Source organism: Dendrobates tinctorius, unplaced genomic scaffold (genome assembly GCF_039654945.1).
Source record: "Dendrobates tinctorius isolate UK_male_01 unplaced genomic scaffold, ASM3965494v1 ptg000025l, whole genome shotgun sequence".
NCBI lineage: Eukaryota > Metazoa > Chordata > Amphibia > Anura > Dendrobatidae > Dendrobates > Dendrobates tinctorius.
The window spans coordinates 14,140,209-14,164,485 of record NW_027361693.1 but is presented as its reverse complement, the minus strand read 5'-3'; the positions used below and the strand labels follow the sequence as shown (position 1 = coordinate 14,164,485).

General features: G+C 41.0%; 1 protein-coding gene across 2 annotated transcripts in view; it reads left to right on the top strand.

Moving 5' to 3' along the window:
* The window catches only part of LOC141084627 (cadherin-12-like), a 1,440,185-nt gene that overhangs the window by 942,758 nt on the left and 473,150 nt on the right, over positions 1 to 24,277 (top strand). For both annotated transcript variants that reach the window (XM_073569451.1, XM_073569452.1), the window contains one exon: positions 15,018 to 15,433. In XM_073569451.1, the coding sequence (XP_073425552.1) occupies positions 15,104 to 15,433 (330 nt within the window). In that variant the 5' untranslated portion in view covers positions 15,018 to 15,103. The remainder of the gene's footprint in view (positions 1 to 15,017; positions 15,434 to 24,277) is intronic.

Here is a 24,277-nt window from a genome sequence, read left to right as displayed (position 1 = left end):
ACAACTTAAATTTTCCACATGAGTGGAACCCACTTTCATAGAAAAAACTTCAGACATAAAACAAATTCCATCCCGGGTTAGAGGGGATTTATCCACAGTCACAATTTTAACAGGGTCTTTTAACCTGACTGTCCCTATCTTATTAAGAGTCACAACTTGGGCATCAATCAGATTAATGGAGGAACCACAGTCAACAAAGGCGGTGGTCATAACAGGACCGCCAGCAATTTCCAATTCAACCTGGAGGATCATTTTTATACGTGAGAAAAATGTACCTGGGAGTCTGGACAACCTCCTCAACTGTTGCCCAGACTCAGTCGTTTCTCTGAAGGTTTCTCTGAAGAAGGGCAGGAGGGACAATTCCTTTTCCAATGTCCAGAGGCTCCACAGTAAAAACATAGTAGGTTGTCTCTGCGGTGCCTTCTCTCTTTCTCCTTAACAGAGACTGACCCAACGTTTATGGGCTCAGATACGGGTGAAGTGTCACACAATTTGGGGTACAAGGGAGACTCTTGTTGCATCATTCCTCTAGCACGGAGTCTCCGGTCCATACGGACCGCCTGCATCATGGCGTCCTCCAGGGTATCAGGAGGCGGATGTAATGCCAGAGCGTCGTGCAAATGGTCAGAAAGGCCCCTGCGAAACAACCCCCTCAGGGCGGCGTCATTCCAGGATACTTCATCGGTCCAACATCTAAACTCTGAGCAGAACCATTCAGCAGAGTGCCTTCCCTGTGTCACACTCATCACCATATCCTCTGCCAGACGCACTCTATCAGGCTCATCATAAATGTGCCCCAGAGCCTCAAAGAACAAGTTCACTGACATACGTTCAGGCGCAGAGGAAGACAGAGAGAAAGCCCATGCTTGCGGAGCCCCCCAAAGTAGGGAAATAATGACCCCCACCCTCTGGAACTCATCCCCGGAGGAGCGGGGCCTTAGAGAAAAAAAAAGCTTGCATCCTTCTCTGAAAGACCTGAACTCCTTTTTATCCCCTGAGAAGGGATCGGGCAATTTGACTGGAGATTCGGGGGATGCTAATGACACATCCCTACCCCCAGAACTAGAAGCCCCTGCATCGACAGCCCCCTGCACAGTAACCACCAACTGTTGCTGGGTATGGGCCATCGTGCGCTGTTCCACATTGAGTTTATGGAACATTTGGGTCAGGTGCTTGACCTGATCAGCCAAGGCTTGTATGGGATCCATGAGGATAACACACACTGTTTTTTTTTTTTTTTTTCTTCAGAGGAAAAAAAAACTGAAACGGTCAGTTATAATGTCAGTAACACCGCACTTCACTTGCTCACTGAGCCAGGGCACGTGTCCTGAGTACAAAGACTGTGCACAAAGATACCTGCGGAGCGAGCAGCAGTGGTGACAATGCATGCTCCAGGACCTGAATCACGTGACTGCTGGGGGCGTGGCCAAAGCTCCACAGAGCTAGGAGCTGCAGGGAAACTCCTAGAAGGGTAACTACAGGACAATGTTACCAAGGAGCATAGACAGAGACAGACACCAGATCAAGCTGGGTCAAAGCACGAGATAGCAGGACAGTACCAAAGGGCTTAGACAGAAAGAATAGTCAGGACGTAGCAATAGATCAGAAAACCAGAACAGGTATTAGACGGTACAATGGGGTAAACTGTAACGAAGTAACGATAGCCAAGCCAGGAGGTCAGAACCAGAAAAGACAATGGTACCAAAAATGAGAGACAGAGTACAGAGTGAAGGAACAAGCCGGGTCATACCCGGGAAGCAAACAAACAATGCAGAGTACACACACACCAGGGGTCAGACACACCAGAATAGCAGTATAACTGACAGAGAATGCCAGTATGGAGTGAGCATAAATACCCCTCCCAGATCCAAAGAGAGGCCGGCAATGTTTACCCTGTCAGAACAGGACATTAACCATGTCCTAACCATGACAGATGTAGGCTCACCACTAGACCCCACATCAAAGAGAGGGAGTCCAACGTCAGCCTACTATTACGCCTGATGTCAGGAAGGGGTTAACATAATTTTTCAATCTGGTTTTATAAAGTATTCTATTTTAAATAGATAGTGACTTTTGGGTCTTCATTGGCTGTCAGCCATAATCATCAACATTAACAGAAATAAACATTTGAAATAAATCACTCAATTTGTAATGACTTTATACAATATATGAGTTTCACCTTTTTTATTGATGAACTGAAATAAATTAACTTTTTATGATAATTTAATTTAGCGAGGAGCACTTGTAAGAGTGAAGACTGGCTATATTTGACGTGGTGACTAGAGATGAGTGAACCAGTCAATATTTGAATTTTGCTGACAAGTTCAATTGAATTTGTTGCAAAATTAGACTATTTAGAAAGGTATTCTTTACAAGGTTAATGTCACTTATTATGGTCTGGTGTCAAAAGAAAGATGTAAAAACTGCAAAAAACGCTGATACCCAGCTTATTTTAACATTTCTGTCCCCAAGGCATCTCACCACGCTTCTTACACAGTAAATTATAGAACAGCAAAATAGGTGGGAATAAGGAACCAACTCAATAATTCTCTCACAATCAAATATATACAGTTGTGGCAAAAAGTATTGACACCCCTGCAATTCTGTCAGATAATACTCAGTTTCTTCCTGAAAATGATTGCAAACACAAATTCTTTGGTATTATTATCTTCATTTAATTTGTCTTAAATGAAAAAACACAAAAGAGAATGAAGCAAAAAGCAAAACATTGATCATTTCACACAAAACTCCAAAAATGGGCCAGACAAAAGTATTGGCACCCTCAGCCTAATACTTGGTTGCACAACCTTTAGCCAAAATATCTGTGACCAACTGCTTCCGGTAACCATCAATGAGTTTCTTACAATGCTCTGCTGGAATTTTAGACCATTCTTCTTTGGCAAACTGCTCCAGGTCACTGATATTTGAAGGGTGCCTTATCCAAACTGCCATTTTTAGATCTCTCCACAGGTTTTCTATGGGATTCAGGTCTGGACTCATTGCTGGCCACCTTAGAAGTCTCCAGTGCTTTCTCTCAAACCATTTTCTAGTGCTTTTTGAAGTGTGTTTTGGGTCATCGTCCTGCTGGAAGACCCATGACCTCTGAGGGAGACCCAGCTTTCTCACACTGGGCCCTACATTATGCTGCAAAATTTGTTGGTAGTCTTCAGACTTCATAATGCCAAGCAGTCCAGTGCCAGAGGCAGCAAAGCAACCCCAAAACATCAGGGAACCTACGCCATGTTTGACTGTAGGGACCGTGTTCTTTTCTTTGAATGCCTCTTTTTTTCTCCTGTAATCTCTATGTTGATGCCTTTGCCCAAAAAGCTCTACTTTTGTCTCATCTGACCAGAGAACATTCTTCCAAAACGTTTTAGGCTTTTTCAGGTAAGATTTGGCAAACTCCAGCCTGGCTTTTTTATGTCTCGGGGTAAGAAGTGGGGTCTTCCTGGGTCTCCTACCATGCAGTCCCTTTTCATTCAGACGCCGACGGATAGTACGGGTTGACACTGTTGTACCCTCGGACTGCAGGGCAGCTTGAACTTGTTTGGATGTTAGTCGAGGTTCTTTATCCAACATCTGCACAATCTTGCGTTGAAATCTCTTGTCAATTTTTCTTTTCCGTCTACATCTAGGGAGGTTAGCCACAGTGCCATGGGCTTTAAACTTCTTGATGACACTGCGCACGGTAGACACAGGAACATTCAGGTCTTTGGAGATGGACTTGTAGCCTTGAGATTGCTCATGCTTCCTCACAATTTGGTTTCTCAAGTCCTCAGACAGTTCTTTGGTCTTCTTTCTTTTTTCCATGCTCATTGTGGTACACACAAGGACACAGGACAGAGGTTGAGTCAACTTTAATCCATGTCAACTGGATGCAAGTGTGATTTAGTTATTGCCAACACCTGTTAGGTACCACAGGTAAGTTACAGGTGCTGTTAATTACACAAATTAGAGAAGCATCATATGCTTTTTCGAACAGTGCCAATACTTTTGTCCACCCTCTTTTTTATGTTTGGTGTGGAATTATATCCAATTTGGCTTTAGGACAATTCTTTTTGTGTTTTTTCATTTAAGACAAGTTAAATGAAGATAATAATACCAAAGAATTTGTGTTTGAAATCATTTTCAGGAAGAAACTGAGTATTATCTGACAGAATTGCAGGGGTGTCAATACTTTTGGCCACAACTGTACATATTCAGCAAAAAAGTAAGGTAATAAAAATAATTTTTCATTTATTATATAAAACACAAGCTGCCTTAAAAAAGAAAAAATGCTTAAGCCTCAGTTGGTATATAAGAGGTATAGAGGTACAAAATAATTATTTCAATAAAATAATCAGATACACACTAATAGGCTTTCTGACTTTAGAGGTATCTGAACATATACTGGATGCAACAGACACCTATAAAGACAGCATTATTTAGCTATCAAAAGCATTTATATATGACACAGCATATAGCAATCCAATTCTGCAGTTGTACAGTGCCTGGACCAACCACAACTATCTACTATACCAAGATTTATAGATACAACTAAATAGAACAATCATATCTGCAAGGTATATTTGGATAGACATTGACTGTGGTAAGAGGGAATTCCCAAATAAAAGGCAAAATTTCATAGGCTATAGTTGCTCATATGGTAGACAGATGAAGAAAATGCAATCTAATATGTGTGAGGAGGCTTCCACATCCCATAAAGTTAAAAAGGAGTTAAATAGAGTGTTCTCACCAATTAGAAGATATCATTCCAGTCCAGGGAGTATGTTAACCCCTTCCCGACCTTTGACGCCCACGTAAGTGTCATGAAAATTTGTGCCATTCCGATCTATGATGTCACATAGGAGTCATGGCGGCATCGCGTTCCTGCGGGTCGGGTGACCGGGGGTCACTGATATGTCACCCGACCCAAAGGTACATAAGGACCTGTAGTTAACCCCAGGGCTTTGCCTCCCCGTGGCTACGATCGCTCTGATTGGCTGTTGAAAGGGAAACAGCCAATCAGAGCAATTGTAATATTTGACCAATGAAACTTGGTGAAATATTACAATCCAGCCATGGCTGATGCTGCAACCTCAGTGTCCTCGGTGTCACCCCCCAGATCTGATTGTAGCTAGCATCCACGTGACACTATCCCTCCAATCAGATTTGGAGGGGCGGTGTCAGATATGGCTGCCCTCGCTCTTCAGCCTCATCCCATCCGTGGAAGGTGAGGAGCGAGGTGCTGCCTGCTGCCCTGACACATGACAGGTCTGCCACCACTGCTGCCACCACTGCTGGTGCTGCCGCCGATCTCCCCTGCCCTCTGTTCCCCTCTGCTGCCTGATTTCACCCCCTGGCCCTGTGATCACCCCCTGCTCCAGTAATCACCCCCCTGCCCCAGTGATCACCCCTGCGCCCCAGTGATTGCCCCCTGCGATCATCCCCTGCACAGGTGATCCCCTCCCAGCCCTGTGATCACCCCCCACCTCAGTAATCACCCCCCTGCCCCCATAATCACCCCCTGCCCCCTGCTGCCGCTGCCACCACTGATCTCCCCTCTGTGCTGTCCTCTCCTCTCCTCTGCTGCCTGATTCCACCCCCTGGCCCTGTGATCACCCCCCTGCCCCAGTGATCACCTGGGGCCCCAGTGATCACTCTTCTTCCCCAGTGATCATCCCCCACCCCAGTGATCACCCCCCTGCCCCAGTGACTGGTCTCTCGCCCCTGTGATCGCTCCCCAACCCTGGTGATTGCCCCCCACCCCGGTGATCACCCCCTCCCACCCTGGTGATCACCTGCCCCAGTGATAACCCCCCTGCTGCTGCTGCTGCCGGATCCTGCCCCCTGTGCCTTACAGCCTTTTTCTGCCCCCACATGCCTGGCAGCCCCCTCCTGCCCCCAGCACCTGACAGCCCCCTTCTGCCCCCTGTGCCTGACAGCCTCCTCCTCCTATGGGTCCAGTAGAAGCGAGTAATCATGAAACAGCCGTTGTCCGGCACCTCCCTCCCCTAGCATTCCTCTAACATCCTGCATGTCCACATATCTGTTGATGGAATTCATGGGAAATAAAGACGCACAGTTTTTCAGCTTTATTGGTGAGTGCTGCATATTTCTACTTTTTCATTTCACATTGAAATATTCATGTTTTTTCATGCAAGCACCTCCGTTTTTTGACTGAAATATATACCGCAATACTGCAGATAAATAGCTCCGTCTGTTAATGTGGTGATTTGTGTGCCCTAGTTTGCCATTCATCTATTTGCTCTTTGCTGGGATGTCTTTGGAAAGCGGGTGGCATCACCTCCAGTATGTGAAGCGCCAAATGACTTAATACCCAAATTCCTAGATATATATCAGGTACAGTACCCAATGCAAACAGCACCATAACCAGAAAAAAAATCCTGTAAAGTCCATATTAACAACCAAGAGAAATTTCAATACAGTAGGAGCATGTGAATTCCCATATATCAAGAAGAGTAGCACAGTTTGCATATCTGAGATTGTTTATAGATTTTAATGGTATCAAATACATTGTAAAATTATTTAAAAATACAGCAGAAAAATGCCCTATGGGGTAACAAGGAGGACTGTGATGCAATGAGAAATCTTATATGAAGAAAAATAGTCCGCCAAACATAAAATATGTAAACAAGTATATAATTTTGTTGAGACACAAAAAATAAGAGTTTAAAGACAGAAATGTGTACAGACCATACAGAAAATGAAGACAACAAACACTGAGCATATAGATAGGTTGTGTCTAAGATTTTTCATCTTAAGCAGAACCCTGCAGGATGGACTTAATTTGGTAGAGAGGCAAATGCACAGAATTGTAGCACTGAGAAAATTAGGATCCTTATAAATAAAGTGCAGGTGAATATACACTACCGTTCAAAAGTTTGGGGTCACCCAGACAATTTTGTGTTTTCCATGAAAACTCATTCCATTCTTTTATTAATCAAATGAGTTGCCAAATCAATTTAAAATCTATTCCAGACATTGACAAGGTTCGAAAAAAGCTTTTTATTTTAAATAATAATTTTCTCCTTCAAACTTTGCTTTTGTCAAAGAATTACAACATTGCAGACATTTGGCATTCTAGCAGTTAATTTGCTGAGGTAATCTGGAGAAAATTCACCCCATGCTTCCAGATCCCCCTCTTAGGCTAGTTTCACACTAGCGTTACCAGGTGCAGCGCATGGTCGCCGCTAAGTTCCGCCCCCAGCCGCGCCCCCTCCGGTCAGCTCCTCCTTTGTTTTCATGACGTTGTATGCGATCAGTGCACCCTATATTTAGCGTTAGGTATGCTGGTGGTGCACTGGTACACTTTTGCCGGCACTTGCGCCCTTTTGGCGCTGCACCGAGTACACAAAAATGCAACACAGTGCGTTTTTGTGCGCTCGGCGCAGCGCCAAAAGGGCGCAAGCACCGGCAAAATCATACCAGCGCATGACCAGCGTACACAATGCTAACTATAGGGTACGCTGATCGCATGTAGTGTCATGCAATCAGAGGAGCTGATCGGAAGGGGCATGGCCGGGGTGGAGCTTAGCAGCGGCCGTGTGCTGTGCCCAGTAACACTAGTGTGAAGCTAGCCTTACTAGTTGGTTTGGCTTGATGGGCACTTTTTGCTTACCATACGGTCAAGCTGCTCCCACAACAGCTCAATGGGTTTGAGATCTGGTGACTGTGCTGGCCACTCCATTACAGATAGAATACCAGCTGCCTGCTTCTTCCCTAAATAGTTCTTGCATAATTTGGAGGTTTGCTTTGGGTCATTGTCCTGTTGTAGGATGAAATTAGCTCCAATCAAGCGCTGTCCACAGGGTATGACATGGCGATGCAAAATGAAGTGATAGCCTTCCTTATTCAAAATCCCTTTTACCTTGTACAAATCTCCCACTTTACCAGCACCAAAGCAAGCCCAAGCCATCACATTACCTCCATCATGCTTGACAGATGGCCTCAGGCACTCTTCCAGCATCTTTTCAGTTGTTCTGCATCTCACAAATGTTCTTCTGTGTGATCTAAACACCTCAAACTTGGATTCGTTTGTCCATAACATTTTTTTCCAATCTTCCTCTGTCCAATGTCTGTGTTCTTTTGCCCATATTAATCTTTTCCTTTTATTAGCCAGTCTCAGATATGGCTCTTTCTTTGCCATTCTGCCCTGAAGGCCAGCATCCTGGAGTCGCTTGTTCACTGTAGACATTGACACTGGAGTTTTGTGTGTACTATTTAATGAAACTGCCAGTTGAGGACCTTTGAGGCAACGTTTTCTCAAACTACAGACTCTAATGTACTTGTCTTGCTGCTCGGTTGTGCAGCGCGGCCTCTCACTTCTCTTTCTACTCTGGTTAGAGCATGTTTGTGCTCTCCTCTGAAGGGAATAGTACACACCATTGTAGGAAATCTTCAGTTTCTTGGCAATTTCTCGCATGGAATAGCCTTCATTCCTAAGAATACGAATAGACTGTCGAGTTTCACATGAAATTTCTTTTTTTCTTGCCATTTTGAGAGTTTAATGGAACCAACAAATGTAATGCTCCAGATTCTCAACTAGCTCAAAGGAAGGTCAGGTTTATAGCTTCTCTAATCATCCAAACTGCTTTCAGCTGGGCTAACATACTTGCACAAGGGCTTTCAAGGGTATTCTAACCATACATTAGCCTTCTTACACAGTTAGCAAGCACAAAGTATCATAAGAACACTGGAGTGATGGTTGTTGGAAATGGACCTCTTTACACCTATGAAGATATTACATTAAAAACCAGTAGTTTGCAGCTAGAATGGTCATTTACCACATTAACAATGTATAGAATGTATTTCTGAATCATTTAATGTTAGCTTCATTGGAAAAAACTGCTTTTCTTTCAAAAAAAGGAAATTTCTAAGTGACCCTAAACTTTTGAACGGTTGTGTATCTAAAGTGCGAGCAGGACTCAAAGAAAGTAACAGGACGGTGCTGGGGTTTGCCTCTGGTAACTCCCTTTTCAAATAAATTTATTGGTTTTCAGTAATTAAAGTAGGAAGGGAGGAAAGGGAATGGGAAGTAAAGAACCTTGTACAGGTACGAAAAAAATTTAAAACTAGAGAACCCACAAATAGGCATTAAATAGCATATAGCAAATAACAACATAAAAGGAAAAGAAAATTGCCACCTCTGGTAACTCCCAAGAAAGAAATATATATTATAAAGTAAAGTGAATAACAAACAAATTAAATTCCTCATGGGAGAATCCATAGACAAAAATACAAATCACAGATAAGGTAAAAGCCGGCATTTTATAAGCATTTGTAAGCAATATTATATGGAAATATAAGAATAAATGCAAGCCAAGACCAATTTTAAAAAAATTATAGATATATATGGGGGATACTCTTGAACCCCCTGGACTTTATATGTATATATTTTCTAATATTGGTCTTGGCTTGCATTTATTCTTATATTTCTGTATGATATTACAAATGCTTATAAAATGTCTGCTTTGACCTTAGCTGTAATTTGTACTTTTGTCTCTGGATTCTCAAAAAAACCTCAAAAAAATTTTTGGGGATCAAAAGACAAAAAGAAAACCAAGGTAGCAACAGAGAAAATGATCCCTAAAACTTCACTTTTAATCAATATATATATAAAATCTGGACAATCCCAGTTCATATGGACTAGGGTAATAAACAACACCAGACACAGAATAATGAATACTCCGGGCCACTAAACTCGCCCTAATAGGCCTTAGTAGTCCCTGCCTGGCCGCGGAGGTTGGCACCCTAATTGTAGACGATAGTGGCGCCCCCGCTCAACGTCGGTGACCCTAATACACCCTAAAAAACCCTAGTCCACGGCGAGGATACACAGAAAAACACAACCACACAATAAACACCCGAAAAAAAACCCTGGTGGAGAGACTGTATAACGTCTCAAAGATAATTAACTTATCTCGTACTGAAATCATGGGCATATAAGCCCACCCTAGATAGTATCTCGTAGTAAAAAATACTGATATATAGCAGCTTTTGTTGACTTATCTCGTAATGAAAAAGGCTTATGCTGCAAAAAGTGATAGACCAGATATAGCTCCCCAAAAAAAGGGGGAAAAAAGAAAAAACGTTTATACAGCAAAAAAAAGTGCAGCCACAATAATGCACAATCAAAGCACTTCAGGTTAAATAACCACAAAAAATTATATCCACCAGATGGAAATTAGTGGCATAAAAATAATATACAGAATGCTTAGTTGACATAATAGTCCTACATATAGACAATAGCGTTATGAGATTGATACTTATCAGCCATCCAAAAATATGAGGCTCAGCCCAACAATAGGTCTATCAGCGTTATAAGATTATTAATACTTATCAGCCATCAGGAGATATGAGGCCCAGCCTGACGCGTTTCCCCCTCCTAGATACCGAGGGCTCATCAGGGGCAAAGAAGAAAAGGGGATTCCATCACCCCGGCCGAAAGATCAGTGCAATGTGCGGCGTCTTTTCCGTGTCTCTGAGGCTCATATTTACCGCATTCTAACTGTGACATCACTTCCGGTGACGCGTCGTGATCACGTGTGGTATAAGCGATAATCTCATTGGAGAGGATTTAGAAAAATGAAACACCAAAAATGTCACTTCCGCAATGATCACACATAGTGGGGAAGAGTTTTGATGGACCCCATCCTGCCTCCTATCAAACACCGGCAACGTCACTTCCGGACTTATACCCCGGAACTTGCGCATTCTATACATAGCGTTTTAACATCACCAAAATTGTATCAAAACATAAGGGGGAATCATGCAGCAGTTCATAATTTTAGATAATCGCTACAAAATATAATATTACAATCATATATCATTACAAGAAATACTAATAATGACTCATTAAAGAAATTCTAGGACATCTCCACAAAATGTAATCAGGATATCAACTAGAGAGATATATGAAGGTATCCCTTATGGATAGAAGAATGGACTATAGCATTAGTCTTCATAGCAGAGCCCTAAAGAGACCTCTATGTATCCAAAAGAAGAAATAATAAATAAATAACAAAATAGCACAATAAGTACAAAAAATAGCATACTAGATTTGTCGAGTACCATCCTATAGGAAACTGATAAAATTCAGCTGCTCATTTAAACCATTAGGGCTTTGTGATTCAAGCCAGAAAATCCAACGCGTCTCACGTTGTAGGATTTTCTTGTCCCAATCCCCCTGTCTTGCCACGGGTTGAACTCTCTCAATAACACAGAAACCAATCTGCTTCTCGTCCCCACCATGAACCAAGTTAACATGGCGTGCTAATGGTGTATCTCTTTTATGTCTGATGTCCCCCAGATGTTCACCAATGCGTATGCGGAGCTCACGTTTAGTTTTGCCCACATAGTCAAAGTCATAGTCATAGTCATAGGAAATGACGTTTTTGGTGTTTCATTTTTCTAAATCCCCTCCAATGAGATTATCGCTTATACCACACGTGATCACGGCACGTCACCGGAAGTGATGTCACAGTTAGAACGCGGTAAATATGAGCCTCAGAGACACGGAAAAGACGCCACACATTGCACTGATCTTTCGGCCGGGGTGATGGAATCCCCTTTTCTTCTTTGCCCCTGATGAACCCTCGGTATCTAGGAGGCTGAAACGCGTCGGGCTGGGCCTCATATCTCCTGATGGCTGATAAGTATTAATAATCTTATAACGCTGATAGACCTATTGTTGGGCTGAGCCTCATATTTTTGGATGGCTGATAAGTATCAATCTCATAATGCTATTGTCTATATGTAGGACTATTATGTCCACTAAGCATTCTGTATATTATTTTTATGCCACTAATTTCCATCTGGTGGATATAATTTTTTGTGGTTATTTAACCTGAAGTGCTTTGATTGTGCATTATTGTGGCTGCACTTTTTTTTCTGTATAAACGTTTTTTCTTTTTTCCCTCTTTTTTGGGGGGGCTATATCTGGTCTATCACTTTTTGCAGCATAAGCCTTTTTCATTACGAGATAAGTCAACAAAAGCTGCTATATATCAGTATTTTTTACTACGAGATACTATCTAGGGTGGGTTTATATGCCCATGATTTCAGTATGAGATAAGTTAATTATCTTTGAGACGTTATACAGTCTCTCCACCAGGGTTTTTTTTCGGGTGTTTATTGTGTGGTTGTGTTTTTCTGTGTATCCTCACCGTGGACTAGGGTTTTTTAGGGTGTATTAGGGTCACCGACGTTGAGCGGGGGCGCCACTATCGTCTACAATTAGGGTGCCAACCTCCGCGGCCAGGCAGGGACTACTAGGGCCTATTAGGGCGAGTTTAGTGGCCCAGAGTATTCATTATTCTGTGTCTGGTGTTGTTTAATACCCTAGTCCATATGAACTGGGATTGTCCAGATTTTATATATATATTGATTAAAAGTGAAGTTTTAGGGATCATTTTCTCTGTTGCTACCTTGGTTTTCTTTTTGTTTCTGGATTCTCCCATGAGTAATTTAATTTTTTTGCTATTCACTTTACTATATAATATATTTTCTCTCTTGGGAGTTACCAGAGGCAAACCCCAGCACCGATCCTAATTTTCTCAGTGTTACAATTCTGTGCATTTGCCTCTATAGCAAATTAAGTCCATCATGCAGGGTGCTGCTTAAGATACAAAATCTCAGACACAGCCTATCTATATGCTCAGTGTTTTCTGCCTTCATTTTCTGCATGGTCTGTACACATCTCTGTTTTTAAGCTCTTTATTTTATGTGTCACAACAAAATTATATACTGTATTTTTTGGATTATAAGATGCACATTTTCCCACAAAATTTGGGGGTAAAATGGGGGTGTGCCTTAAAATGGGGATATACCTTACCAGCTGTGGTGGAGCAGGGTCCCAAGGTCGCTGCTGGAGGAGGAAAGAGTGGTGCACTGCTGCAAGCCGCAGGCTGGGATGAGTGGGTGTTCCGATGTGCACCTCTGCGGGTAGCAGGATGGGATGAGTGGGTGTTCCGATGTGCGCCTCTGCTGGTGAAAATGGCTGCTGTGCTCTGTGGTGCAAGGGGGGCTCCGCCAACATTTTGTGGAAGCCCGGAGACCCCGGCATATTCAACACTGCGATGCAGTGGCCTCCGGGAAAATGGCCACCGTGGGCAGTGCATGCTCAGATTGAGATCTAGGCAACGAGATCTCGGCACCCAAGATCTAGTTGCCGAGATCTCAATCTGAGCATCTGCCAAACAGGAAGCCATTTTCCCGGAGGCCACTGAATCGCAGTAATGGATATGCCGGGGGCTCCGGGTTTTCACAAAATGCCGGCGGAGCCCCCCGCACCACAGACCACCACAGCCATTTTCACCCACAGCAGTGCATATTGGAACACCCCCTCACCCCAGCCTGCAGCAATGTGCCACTCTTTCCCCTGGGACCCCGCTTCACTGCAGCCACCACCCCGGTAAGCAATAAAAAATCTCTTTGCATTTCCCACCATATTAATAGTTCCCTCACAAAGTAATCTTTCTTATTTCTGCCACCCCACATTTATAATAGTTCCCCCATATGTTAATAATTGTGGACCAATATAGTAATGTATCCTATTTATGGTAAATTATTATTGTGAAATTGAATAAATAGGGTATATTACTATACACTATTACCATGGACAACTATCAACGTCTGGGGGGCACTATTGTGTAGTGGTGTTGTTCTCACACATAATGTGATACTCCGAAAAATTGTTTTTCCATATAGTGATAACTCCTATTTGTGCCCCCACAAATAACCATTGCCCCTCTATCAATACATCAGTGGTGAATTGAGCCAATGAAAACAATATTAACTTAGGCTTATCTTATACCAGTAATACAGTGAGCAGTGTCATCCTCTTCCTCCTCAGTCTTCCTACTGCAGCCAGTAGCCTAGCTCAGGTGGCCTGGAGAAGTGATGTCATCATGCCACTTAACACTGGGCCTTTGGCAGACCTAAAATTGAGTTTGGCTTAGCACAATAAGTGTAGGATTGGGGGGCCCATGACACCCAGTTCTGCTATAGTTCTCAACTCAATTTGCATTCAGAGGATGAGGATACAGTTTAATCTGCAGCTTGTTCAGGAGATGTGACAACTCTTCTTGGAGTCTCCCCATGCTTCCAGAAGTCTTATGAATATTAAAGAGAGTTGGCAATTAGGCCATCAAAGACATATTTGACATCTTAAACAGTATATATCAGAATTTATTTATCAGTATTATGTGCATTACTATGTGTAAACCAAAATAGGGTCCAGAATAAAAAAGATTTACAAATCTCAATATTCTAGCTTTGTCCTTTATCTTCTTCTCATAATTTTAGCCTATGAAATGCTACTGCAAAGTTCTGAACAAAATTATTCTACCTTATCAAAACATACAGGACAATAGATGCAGAAACCCAGCACCATCTGCCAATATTGTGGCCCATATTGACATATCTTTATGATTTGCTCACCTCTAGTGCCTACTACATACCAATCACAATGCACACGCATACTCTACAGTATCTAGCAAGAACACTGCATATTTTTTATGGAGTCTGAAGGGCCCTCTAATGAATAATTGCTATACTATGGGAATCTAAAGTGCATTTGCTTCATTTTTGTTTGGATAATACATGTTATATTTCCTACTGCTTTGGATTAATAACACTCCAGTGGATGTTAGATAAAAAACCTATATATTCTAAATATAGATTTCCATATTTTCCATATTTTTGACATTATGTCTCGTCGTGAATAGTCTCAAATTGACATTGTTTAATATCAATATATATTGTATTCTAATATTAGTGTTTTGGCCACCCGGGACTCCTCTGTATTCTCACAGCATCATTTTACAGCTATTGCTTTTGTTATATTTGCTCACACATATCTTTATATAATTTATTAAAATGCATTTCTTCTTGTTTATCACAACTCATTTCAATGTTTATGAGGAGAAGAACAAATCTGTCCTGCCGCTATATCTACTTTAGTGCGTTTCTCTATGGTCTATGCAAAGGATAACACTTCTTTTATGACATTACAGGAATCCATTGGTGAATTTCAATATGAGGACAGAATTGACAACTGAAAAAATACTTTTTATGCACATTTTACATCAGTAGAACTTGTATGGTGAGGAAGAGGTGCACATCAAACTGGATCCTACAGTTTTACAGCAAGTGTTGGAGTTTTAACTACCGGGCTGTAGGGACGTCTTTTCCAATGCTTACAAGGAACTGCTTATCGCTGCTTCTTTGGTTCCTTTTTGATGGAGGTCTTTTAACACCACTGCATTCCCAGCAGCCACCACAAACTTCAACATCCAAGCAAAAAGAAAATGTTATCATCGCAATGTCAGGAAGGAGATCTGCAGCACAAAGAGTTAAACGTGGATGGGTATGGAATCAGTTTTTCGTGCTGGAAGAATACATGGGATCTGAACCTCAATATGTGGGAAAGGTACTTTTCTTATATACTTGTTCAGTTTATGAACTCATTATATGTGGGGGTAGAAAAACGTAAAGAGGACCTGTGAGCAGGAGTTAGGATGCTTATTTAAAGAAATGGATGTGTCGCTTTGAAGCCAATTAAAATGATACTTACTTTGAAGAAAACTATTTTGCCGTTCTTCTATAATCAGATGTGGAAGCTTTATTACAAAGTTCAGGGGGGCCTAGATGCTGCAGTTGGACTTCTCTTGCCTGTCTATACATTATCTGATTCTGACAGTTCACTGATTTTTCATAATCCGTTTCCTCTGATCAAGATCTCATGCAAGCACAATAATTACCATGAGTTGGGCATGCGCAATAATTCTAAACCACATTATTAAGCTGCTAAATCGATCTGCACATGCGCAGTCCCCAGTAATAATGACACTTGCATTAGGTTTTGGACCGAGGTGACCGGTTAAGAAAAAGAAGCGACCTGTCAAGCAGCGGTGCAATTAAGGCTGGGGTCACATATCATCCATAGCCGGTTTCCTCTGTAATCTGACTTCACTTGGATAACACCTGAGTGCAGTGTGATGTTTCACTCACACCCATAGACTTTTATGCATGCGTGAGATATGATTCTCAGAAGCACTCGCAGCATACTGCGATTGTTCTCGCATTACGATTTGGCACAAAAAAATAATCCCTGAACTGCAATGTCCAAAGCATAACATCCGCCATGTGCTATCCGATAAAACATAGGATAGCACTTGGCCGAGTTATATGGCAGTGTGAGTGAGGTCTAATACTCAGATAGGCAGAATATCAAGTTCACTGACAGCCCTGTAATTCTTGCGTCTTGTTAACATAAAACTTCCATGGCTGATTACTGAAAAATGAAAAAATGAATTTCTCATCAACTATATCATTTTAATTAGCCTTAAAGCGACATTACAGACATTTTTTAGTAATGAATGCAAAATACTGCTAACAAGTCCTCATAAAAGGAACCTGTAACATGATTCATGCTGCTCAAACCATGGCTAGCAGGAACCAGAACCTGGCTGCATGATTGTAGACAAGTATAATTTTCATGATATAGACATGGCTGGTCTGGCTCATCCCTCAGGTGGCTTTTTTAAAAGCCCTGCTTAAGGTGATTGACTCCCATGTGTACAGGTATATGACATACCTACATGGCTCATAGTTAGGCTGTAATTCATGTTGTCCATGGTTCACCCAGCATAAATCTAATGACAGGTAAATATAGAGGTTTATATAGAGAAATTAATTTGTCATTTTTCAGTGACGAAGATTTCTTAAAACCATGAGTAAATCTTCCATCATGTGCGGGAAAGATGTGAGCTTGGCATGCAAGCCAGTATCAATGGCAAGGACATGACTTTTGATGTAAATGTCTGTCAAAGGTCATGATGGGGTTAATACATTTTAGCTCATAGTGACCTATGTATAAATGAAATTTCACCTCTGTTGGTTGAATTTTCAAGGAAAAGAATGGAGTTCAGACCGAATGCCACATTTGCTGAGTTCTGAGCCTCTTTTCCACCCCTGTAGTGTAACTTATATAAAAGACAGATGTTACCAATACTAGTGTCATGTTGAGTAGTAAGGTATAAAATATATAAATAAAAAGTATAAAATTTGTAAAAATTCATTGATGCTAGATTATGTTCCTGCTACATTATGTTCCTCACATGTCTGGCATGAAACTTAAATTTTATGGTCAATATTTTGAAAATCTTTTTGCGGGAGGAGGTGGGAGCTAAAGCCGGAATTGGATATAAAAGTAAGTAAAAGCATAAATGGAAGACAAATGCTTCTCTCTTTGCATACATTTCTGTGTTGGCCAATAGCTTAATCTGTGAATGTGGTTGTTCCGGTTAAAGAAATGCGTGCCATTGTACTCCTGTCATAAATGGATAAGACTTGTTAGAACACCCACTATTTTATTTCCAAATATCCATCAATTTTCCAAAAGAAGTCTTTATCTCAGCAGTCCTTTTCTTGATGCAGAAAATTGTCTACCTATACTGACAAGTCATAAGAACTTTCCATGAAGGAAGCTAGATGACTACTCCTTTAATAGATAAACCAGCCCCATTTACTGTTTGGGCAAAGACCCTGGCAGAGAATGATGCTGGCTAAGCTACCAAAATAGGTTTTGACAGTCCCTGACAAATCTACAGAAATATGTAAAGATGTGAGGACACAATGGCCATACTGTCTATCTGGACATTGGCTAAGAGTTGAAAATCAAGGAATATTGTTAAGTTTTGTTCATTTTTAATACATTCAAAGCAGAAAACAATTGGTGCATCATTGAAACATTTTTTAAAGAACTCTTTCAGTCATTGCATAACCTAAAGGATTGGAATTGTTAGGAAAGTGGGATAATATTGTCGATTGTGGTGTTAATATGTTGATCGACGTCCAATTTTCCAAGGAGAAAATACAATTAAACAACTTGAGGCAAAAGCACAATCTATTGAAATATTTACTTGTGATTTTATCTTTGTTTAAGTCGAAATATATTGGGCTCTAAAACTATCATTGATATTAATAATTATTAATATTAGTGAAATAGTAGTGAAAAGTACTGTCACAATGCTTTATAATGCATTTACACACTAAAATAAAAAGGAGTTTTTAAAACCGATTAAAGAAAAATATAAGAATCCATATATGAGGGGGAATTAAAAGTCAAACAAGGAGCTTGTATATAAAAGAGATGCTATTCTATTACAATGCTTAGACCACATTCACACGGTCAGTATAAGGTCAGTATTTCAAGTCAGAATTTGTAAGTCAAAATCAGGAGTGGGACAAATCCGAGGTTAAGTATAATAGAAACACGTCACCACTTCTGTATTTTTCACCCACTCCTGTTTTTGGCTTACATATACTGACGTAAAATACGACCAAATACTGAACGTGTGAACGGGGCCTAACTACAGTACTCACCACATTGCACTGAATGCTGATAACTGCCGCTAATAGCAAATATTCTGTATCTCTTAATTATTGCAAAGATTGCACAAGTTTCTATGTCAATAATGGGACTTTTTTATATTTGGTATATGTGTAGGCATTTAGCAAAAATAGCAATAATCGCAATCATTTTACAAGGACTTTATAGATTATTTGCAAGTAAATCAGTATGTATAACTGTGAAACTAAGGGCTCATGCTCACTTGCGAGAGACTCGCACGATTCTCGTGCAAGTCTCTCGCATGAAAACCTGGTTCTGCCGCCGGCACTTGGACGGGAGCGTGCGGCTACATGTATTTCTATGCAGCCTCACTCTCCGGTCCGAGTGCCGGCTGCATTGTCAGGTTTTCATGCGAGAGACTTGCATGAAAATCGTGCGAGTCTCTTGCAAGTGAGTATGAGCCCTCCGAAACACTGTAGAAACACTATAGGAGACAAAAAGCGCCAATAGGGTCTTATTAGGAGGTAAATTTGAAAATAAAAAAACACTTGATTTGCACTCACCTATTTTTCCACACGATTAGAGCGTATAAGACTCATCAGAGTCGACAGCCGCCGCAGATCCACCGGTCAATTCACTGACCGATTTGAAGTGTCAAATTGGAAGAAACGTGGATATTCCCCTTGCTGCTGTAGAATGACGATCCAGACATATAGATGATAAAGGATGGTATATTATTCTCTAATTTCAACGCGTTTCAAAGGCAGTACAACTTCTTCCACAGGAGATGCATAAGTCCTTTTGCTGCACTCCAATTTCCCTCCTGGTTGCTAGGAGCAATGTCATGCTATAGTGAACCTAGTCCTGGGCTTGCATTCATAATATCAGCCAAAAATGTATTCAATAGGTTGTGCCAGATCAGGACTGGGTTCCCAGGCACTTTTCCGTCTACCCCGTCTTCTAACTGTTACCCAGCTACCTACTTCTGTGTCTTGTTCTCCCTTATCTCCTCTCACTTCCATATTGCTCAAGGAGGAGATCCCAAAAGGGAAAAAAAAGACCATATTCCCGCTCCGCTATATTTCAACCATCAAATAGAGGAAATCCAGTACATTGTAGAAATAGGTAATGGAAGCAGACGCTGTCCGTCTACACCATCCTGCTGCAGCTTCATTGCATGCGACTAAGCGTATACAGTAGTTGTGGCTTTACACAACTATTGAGGGTGAGTACCCTATACTATTTAAATTTATATTCACTATATCTGCATTGGTAAGGCCCTATGGGCCTGCTTTTGTGGCATCTTTTATCTCCATGTTGCTCAGTGAGCTCTAAAATTCTCTCCAGGCTTGCAATGTTCCTGAGTGTTGTAAGCTTCACATTTAGATCCATTATCTGGGCTTCCAAACATGTAACTCACTGACATCAAGCACAGATATATTCACCCTCAAATGGCAGTGCAAAGCATGCATTAATCTCACATAACCCACATCTAGTAGCATTGTTCATGGAGCACATACCAAATTGGGATAAACAGTACAAAGTGCAAAAACAATAGAAAGCTAGTGAGGAAAGCACTAAAATATGTTCTTGTACGATATTGTGTTTAACTATGCACTTATTTGCAGCCCCGCATTTCAGCAGCCTCGCTTAGAGACAATGAAACTTGTAGTTCTCCACCCAAATGCCTTGTCAAATGTTTTCCATTTCCCATCCATTTACTACTGTCTCCGGCTTTAAAAAAACACACATTTTTCATTGACTGATGCAAAAATCTATTGAATTAGTATTAAAAAAAGAATCATTTAACACGTGTCATTAATTATGTTATCTGGGAAGTGAAAAAGTATTAAAAATTGTCTCTGTGTGGTATACAACCTTACAGTACTATAACCCCTTTCCAACATCTGGCTTACATTTATGCCGATGTCGGACTCCCTCCCTTTGCTGTGTGCTCCGGCGGTGAGCCCACATCTTTCCTGGGACATGTCAGATGTTTTCAACAGCTGACATGTGCCTGCAATAGCCATGGGTGGAATCGCGATCCACCCACAGCAGCGATATTTGACAAGTGGTTCCGGCAATAACACCAGAAATACTCACACGGTGACCCACATCATGTGATCGTGGGTCACCGGTGTGTCAGCAAGACAACTGAGGTCTCCTGGATACCTCTATGGTTGTCAGTGCCGGATTGCTGTTAGCACCACGTAGTGGTCGGCCCTCATTGGTAGAGGCAATCTGATCATCGCCTCTATGTAGCAGAGTCGATCAAGTTGTGGCAGCTTCTAGTCTCCTATGGAGACTATTGAAGCATGCCAAAAGATAAAAAAGTGTTTAAAAATAAAAAAATATATAGAAAATTCAAACCACCCTCTTTTCGCCTCATTCAAAATAAAATGATAAAAATAAAATCAAGCATCCACATATTTGCATAACTGCATTCAGAATCACCCAATCTAACAATAAAAAAAGGATTAACCTGATCGCTGAACGGCGTAGTGAGAAAAAAGTCAAAACACCAGAATAAGGTTTTTTGGTCGCTGCGACATTGCATTAAAATGCAATAATGGGCGTTCAAAAGATCATATCTGCATCAAAATAACATCACTAAAAACATTAGCATGACATGCAAAAAATAAGCCCTCACCCAACTCGAGATCAGAAAAAATGGAGACACTACAGATATAGGAATATGGCACTTTTTTTTGTTAGCAAAGTTTGGAATTTTTTTTCACCACTTAGATAAAAAAAACCTATATATATTTATTGTCTATGAACTTGTAATGACCTGGAGAGTCATAATTGCAGGTCATTTTTAGCATTTAGTGAACCTAGTAAAAAAGGCAAACAAAAATCCAGTGTGGGATTGCACTTTTTTTGCAGTTTCACCACACTTGGAATCTTGTTCCTGTTTTCTAGTTAATTACGTGGTAAAACTAATGGTGTCGCTTAAAAGTACATTTCATCTCACATAAAATAAATCCTATATAATGAAACTAGGAAACAGAAAAGCGCAATAGGGTCTTATCTGGTGGACAATTGAATAGATATAGTAAAAGTCTACTCACCCTTTCCAGGAAAGGTATAAGCATATAAAGTCGCCGTCAGCTTGCTGCACGCCCGAAGGTCCACTGCGTGACCTCCAATACGAATCCTTATGGATAAAATGTTATTCTCGGGCTTACTGTGCGCTGCTTGACCAGGATAAAATCACCACAACATGAGAAATTTAACCATTTAATTCCCATCGCGTTTCAAAGTGTGAACCACTTCTTCCTCAGGGGATGACATGAAGCGAACAGATACAGCCTCTGAACTCTGACTTTTGTTCCCTATCACATGCGTTCTTGGCGCCAAATTTTAAACATTGTATGTATTTAACCAGAAGCGGCTGTATCTGTTCGCTTCATGTCATCCCCTGAGGAAGAAGTGGTTCACACTTTGAAACGCGTTGGGAATTAAATGGTTAAATTTCTCATGTTGTGGTGATTTTATCCTGGTCAAGCAGCACACAGTAAGCCCGAGAATAACATTTTATCCATAAGGATTCATAAAATAAATCCTCACATGGCCATATTGACAGAAAAATAAAAAAGTTTGGTACTGAGAAGGAGGGGAGCAAAAAACAAAAGCATAAAACTGAAAAATGCTCTGGGGGTTAAGGTATTAAACACCATACCTAAACAAGCAATAGATGCACGTCATGCCCATATGTCTAAATTTGATGGATTTGTTTAAAAATAGTGAAGAAAATCTGCAAAATCAATAGGCCCATTCCACAAGAGTCTGTTTTTCTCAATCTACCAATTTCAGCAAGATCATAAGGAGAATAACGAATTCTTCTCTCACCTCTTAGTCAATTTCAAGTACTCGTTTCCACCATGCCTGAGATCTGCAACCTGCCCATTCAACAACTGTTTTCACAAATCTGTTATTCTGAAATATTTTTTCTCTAATGCTAGATGACAATCAATCATAAGTTTTGTGCTATTTTCATACTGCTATGGATGCCTGTCCTTTCCCTTACCTCATATTTCTTCACTTCCTTTTACTTAAATCTAAATTTTATTCTTCTAACTTAGTTGCACTTTCTCAATGGGAGTGGTTCTAAAAGATTCATACTTAAAAGCAAAGTATTTTGAATGTTGTATCTCAGCCTTTATAACCTCCTGAACTGGAGTCAGAGCTATGATTTGTTATATGTGGTGTGAATATGAGGAAGGAGAGAGAGGTCAGGTCACCAACTTGTATCCTCTAGGTGCATGGAACTCCGTTCTGATGAAATGTACAACATAGAAAAAGGGAGAAGAATTGTGTTCCTGCTCCAAGATTAATGAAAAAAAATTGCTTATTTAGTAAATGCTAAAAGAGCATGGCACTAGGCATGGTAACAAGGAGAAAAAGCAACACGTCTCACCTGCAACTGCGGTCGTTGTCTGAGCTCAAACAAAGTTGTGGTTGAAACGCTTTTTCTCATTGCTACTATACCTAATGCCATACTATATTAGCACTTACTAAATAAACAGACTATTTTTAATTCTTCTTGGAGCTGGAACTCAATTCTTTGTTTTCAAGAGAGAAAGTGATACATTATCAATGTCTGACTTTTCGGTTCAAGTTGACGCTTAAACAAAAAATGGTTTAAGTTTCATATTATTATTATTATTAATCATAATAATAATTATTTTATTTCTATAGCGCCAACATATTCCGCAGCACTTTACATTATAGAGGGGACTTCTACAGACAATAGACAATACAGCATACCAATGAACAAATAGATCAAAACAGATACCAAGAGGAATGAGGGCTCTGCTCGCAAGCTTACAGTCATCACTAGTGTTGAGCATTCCGATACCGCAAGTATCGGGTATCGGCCGATACTTGCTGTATCGGAATTCCGATACCGACTTCCGATATTTTTTCAATATCGGAATTCGGCATCGGAATCGGAAGTTCAGTTGATTGACGGCCTGACGTCATCATGATGCGCGGTGTGTGCGCATCATGATGCGCCGTCATTTCGGGCCTTCCGGGGGTCTCTGCCGGCCTGCCGGGGGGCTGTGCCGGCCTGCCGGGGGGCTGTGTGGACTGCCCGGGGTCTCTGCCGGCCTGCCGGGGGGCTGTGCCGGCCTGCCGGGGGGCTGTGCACCCTGTGGGGGTCTGTACCGGCCTGCCGGGGGGCTGTGCCGGCCTGCCGGGGGGCTGTGCTGATGTCCGGGGGTCTGTGCAAGCATCGTCCGATGGGACTACAAGTCCCATCGGGCGATGCCTGCTACCATGACAGTGATTGACACATTAGCCAATGATGGGACAGTAGTAGTCCCATCATCCGGCTAATGTGTTAAATGTTAAAAAAAAAAAAAAAAAAATACTACATACATACTACATGCTACATACATACTACATATATACTACATACATACTACATACATGCTACATACATACTACATGCATGCTACATACATACTGCATATATACTACATACATACTACATACATACTGCATGCTACATACATACTACATACATACTACATACATACTACATGCATGCTACATATATACTACATGCTACATACATACCACATACATACTACATGCAAGCTACATATATACTACATGCATGCTACATACATACTACATATATACTACATGCATGCTACATACATACTACATGCTACATGCATGCTACATACATACTACATACATGCTACATATATACTACATACATACTACATATATACTACATGCATGCTACATATATACTACATACATACTACATATATACTACATGCATGCTACATATATACTACATACATACTACATATATACTACATACATGCTACATACATACTACATACATACTACATATATACTACATGCATGCTACATATATACTACATGCTACATACATAC